Source organism: Nesoenas mayeri (assembly GCF_963082525.1).
Source record: "Nesoenas mayeri genome assembly, chromosome: 3".
Classification (NCBI taxonomy): Eukaryota; Metazoa; Chordata; class Aves; order Columbiformes; family Columbidae; genus Nesoenas; species Nesoenas mayeri.
In genome coordinates, this window is record NC_137544.1 from 12,291,944 (window position 1) to 12,296,481 (window position 4,538).

The 4,538-nt window shown below is 40.6% G+C and overlaps 1 protein-coding gene across 1 annotated transcript; it reads right to left on the bottom strand.

The window, feature by feature from the left end:
- Window positions 1–528: 528 nt before the first annotated feature.
- Window positions 529–1,041, bottom strand: MSGN1 (mesogenin 1; the record flags this gene model as incomplete). The annotated part of the gene is made up of 1 exon (XM_080342148.1): window positions 529–1,041. The coding sequence occupies one exon, from the start codon at window positions 1,039–1,041 to the stop codon at window positions 529–531; it is 513 nt and encodes a 170-aa protein (XP_080198274.1).
- Between the last annotated feature and the right edge of the window lie 3,497 nt (window positions 1,042–4,538).

The window sequence follows — 4,538 nt, forward strand, 5'->3', positions numbered from 1 at the left end:
TACTTGGTTTCTTGATTTTTAGGTACAGTGGAAACATGGATAAATAGACAATACTTGAACTAACTATGCATGTTCTTCATCCTAATATTAAAGTGCCTACAAATTAATATTCCTATATTGTTGTCATCATTTACTTTTTTAAAATGCATCTTGAAACCTATGGATTTACTATTGTCCTTATTAAACAGAAGATCAGTCAGAACAGTGATACGTAAATCCTAGGAAGACCAGTTGACTTTTTTTTTTTTTACTTTTGTATCAGACTAGGTTTAATATTTCTTAGAAGCTTATTATTTTTTAAAAAAAAGACATAAAGCAAAAAACAAGACTTCTGTCTCAGCAACCTGCAGCTCAGGATTTTAGGCAATCCTACATCACCTTCCAGCATTGCGTCCTACGAACAACGGTGGTTCTCGCTCCGTCCTCCTTTTGCGTCCCACACCACCATACTCTGGCAAGGAAGAAATTTTGCTGTTTTTTTCTCTTGTAAAGACCCTGAGCGTGCCGGGGCGGGTGCTCCGGGTGGTTCTACACCCGCTTGACGCTGTTGAGAAGCTCCGTCAGTTCGCTGATGTACTTGATGGTGTACTTCAGGGTTTGTATTTTGGTGAGGGGCTGTCCTCTCTGGCTGTAGACGGGGGGCAGATAGTTGCGCAGCGTGTGGAGCGCATCGGCCAGGGTCCTCATCCGCAGCTTCTCCCTCTCGCTGGCTTTCCTCCTGCGTTGGGCAGACATCCGCACTTTGGTGCCCTTGGGCAGCCGGGCCTGCCCGGGGCTGGGCAAGTAGGCTGGAGGAAAGTCCACCAGGCCATAGCCCACCACACTGCCACCGCTGCCGTATGGGGTCTCCATCACCGCCGGGCAAGGGGATGAGGAGTAGGATTCAAAGGAAGGCGTCGGGGACAAGCTGTGTGGAGATGAGACGGAGTGCAGCTCAAAAGTCCCCGTGGTGCTTTTCCAGTCCCAGGAGGATAAGCAGACGGAGTGCTCCGAACCCAAAGCGTCTTCCATGTTTATCAATGTCTCGTGCAATTTGTCCATGCTGGAGGAGTGGTGGGGAGAAGCAATGCCCTCTGTCCGCCAGCAAAGGCTGGAGCCGCCGGCTGCCGAGACCTTTTTATGATGGAGGGAGCCAAGTGACAGAGTGGGAACGTGGGTTTGGCGAGAGGAGTTCAAAGGAGCACCACAAGTGCTAAGATGGAAAATGAACTCCTGATGTGCTAGTTTCTTCTCAGTGATAATTATCAACCTTCAGCTAAAAAGCCTTCAAGCTAACAGGCAACAGTGAGAAAGGAGGAAAAAAACATTATCTTCTTGCAACTAAACCAATTAAGGCTGCGCATCTATGTGTAATGTTGTGCTGAAGGGATAAGTGATGAAAGAGGAAAAAGAAAATTAACCATTTTACAAAACAATTTACAGACATAGAATTTAAAGCTAATGACTGCTAACACAAACTCTGTATTTAAGCCCTGATTTCTGTGTAACTGAAGGCAATGGCACTACAGCAGTGACGATTTGATCTGTGCTGGCTGCTGCTGAAGTAATCTCTCATTATCTGCACCTTAATTGTGAAAGTCAAAGACGGTTTGTTTGGATTTGTGTGTGTTATGGCTCTGTGGATTTCTCTTATCATGAAATTGCAACTTGTCTCTGGATCGTTTTGGTTTTCAACAGGAGAAAGGAGGAAAGATCAGCAGTGTATTCCTTGCAGTGCGTGTATTCATTTGTTATTTTAAATCATGACTGGGAAATAAAAAAAGGAAATCTGTAATTATAAACACAGTCAAAGTTCCATTTAAAAAAAAGCAATAAGAAAATGTAATTAAAAAAAAAAAAAGTCATGGAAATAAAATAAACAGTGTATAAACTTTGGGCCCAGGCAAATGTTTTACATAGAAATTTCATTCAAAGGAAATTATAGATTAGGCATCCCTACAAGAAGACTAAAAGCTACTTCTGTAAAATTTTCTACCCCTATGAATGCATTTTTCTGCCAAAAAAAACCCTCTTCCAGCCCTCACTCAACGCAACAGTGAAGTTATATGTTAGGCAGCTCAAGTGAAAATGTATATCTTACAAATGAATAGCATTAATAATGAGCACTTTCATCTCAAGGCTTCAGAACAGCTTACAGTGATGATTAATGTTCTCTATTACTCTGGGGAAATGGAAAAGCAGAGGCAAGGAGCAACTTGCCCAAAATCATACAGCAAATCATTAGGAGAGCCAGGAAAACTGTCCAAAACTACTGAGCTCTGCAGCTCTACTGAGCAGTTCAGCTGCCAGCCATGAATTTGTATCATCAGGCCCTAATGGAAGCACAATATGATATATAATGAAAATAAGGGGAGAAAGAGTTCCAACCTGGGAGAAAATGAGAAGTAAGATTTATTTAAGAGATTCCTTCTGTGTAACAATCTGTTCGTGCACCATAATCCACTCTGAAAATGAGGGAGAATGCCTCTGAACGGCCCATAGCCAAAGCAAACTGAGGCTTTCTGGAATACACCATTTCTGTTTGATTGTGAAACCCTCACCATGACCACTCAGAAAATAATAATAATAATAATAATAATAATAATAATAATAATAATAATAATAATAATAATTCCAATACTAGTCACAGGATTTTCTGAATTTTTATGAGAGATCAAAATGCTGGGAAGCAGCTTGTGGGAGACTTACTGACTTTATGCTGAGATGAATAAGAAAGAAACAAAACGTGAAGGATTTTAGCATTTCAGCCCAGGCTGAAACAGTTTGACACTATGACATCTACCCTACGTGGAAACTCGAGGCACAGCCCACCAGAATCAGGATTGCTTTGCATTTTATGATTACCTGATCGTATTCTGAACTCTTTATTTCTTCTTTAAGGAAAATGAGCTGAAACAGTCCTAAGAATCACAAACGTCTGCTACAAATAAAAATTAAGACAAGATGAATAACAGGTATTTTCTATTACTTTGGTGAACTGAATGTATTTCATTGAAAACAAAGACAATGGTCACAAGGCCACAAGTTAGACATAAGGTCTAATTTAGTATAAACGGGGGACTTATTATTTTCCCAGTTAAAATCTCTCTCCCACTCTTTTTCCCTTTTCTTCCGGATATTTGTGTTTATAGATCATTTTCCATTTGATATGTCCCTTGTACTTTTTTTATGTCTTTCCCTTTTGCTAAACACAACAATTAAAAGTCTACAAGTGGATGAAAATCAGGAGGGAGAAGAAGAACTTCTGTGTGCCAAGAAAAAGGAGCTTGCATATATGTGTGCGTACACATATGAATTGATTAAAAATGCACATATTGAGCAGAACTGTTTTGCTCAGCACTTTTGACTTTGGAATCAGATGTTAATTAAATGTGGTCAAATTTAGAAGCAAAAACATCAACAGGTCACTTGCTTGCTTACTATAAACAATGTGTGTTGCTTGTTAATTTATACCCGTGATCTATGGGTAAATCATAGAAAATGTGAGAGGAGATTCAGGCCAGACATGAAGGAGGAATTTTTTACAATGAGGGTGGTGAAACTCTGGACCAGGTTGCCCAGAGAGTTGGTAGATGCCCCATCCCTGGAGACATTCCAGGCCAGGCTGGATGGGGCTCTGAGCAATCTGATCTGGGTGAAGATGTCCCTGCTCATTGCAGGGCCTTGGACTGGATGAGCTTTGAAGGTCCCTTCCAACCCAAACTACTCTATGATTCTAAGGAAGCAGCCAGAGGTGCAATTTAGAGAAATGATGGCCCCTCTTTTCTACCCACAGCCCCCATGTTCCCAAAATGTACTCACATGAAGTGTGCCTCAGTTTTGGCCACATCAGGAAGATCTATAAGGTCTCTCTCCACAATCCCTGTAAGATCCATAGCCTATGTCAGTCAACAGAGTCCCACGGTATTTGGCTGTTCTTGGATCAATGAGTTTTGGGTAGTGCTGTGTTTCCATCTGCAAGTATGAGACTCCTAAGTATGAGACTTCTTGGGAAATTATCTCGCAAAGTAGGGACAACCATAACAGGCAAAAATTCCTGGAAATGGTAGAACAGTTCACATTGTTTTATAACAAGGCCTTAAAAATTACCATACAGAGGAAGGCATGGCTACAGACTGGTTTATTTTTCTACACTCTATGGCCATTTGATGCTCTCTCACTGAAGAGCTAAGAAAGTCTAGTGTTTCAGGTGGCACCCTCCTAGAAAATAAATCAAAAAACCCAAAAAAGTTTGCAATCTTTATTTTATTCTACCTCTCGTAAATTTTAGGAATTCCCTTTTTGTCTGTCAGTAAAGTCAAAACATTGACAGGTAGTGAGAGATGAGGCTAACAACGATAAAATACGAACTGACGCTTAAAAAATGATATGGCATTTTCTGCCTGACTGATAGTTTTGATTTTCTTTTCAGTAACTTATTCTGCAATGTAAAGGGTAAATTCTCAATCTTCATCTCCTTTAAAATGAAAGGTTCCCTCCTCATATTTCTGAATTCATTATAGAAGGGAGGAAAAGCATGAATGCATGGAAGGAGCAAA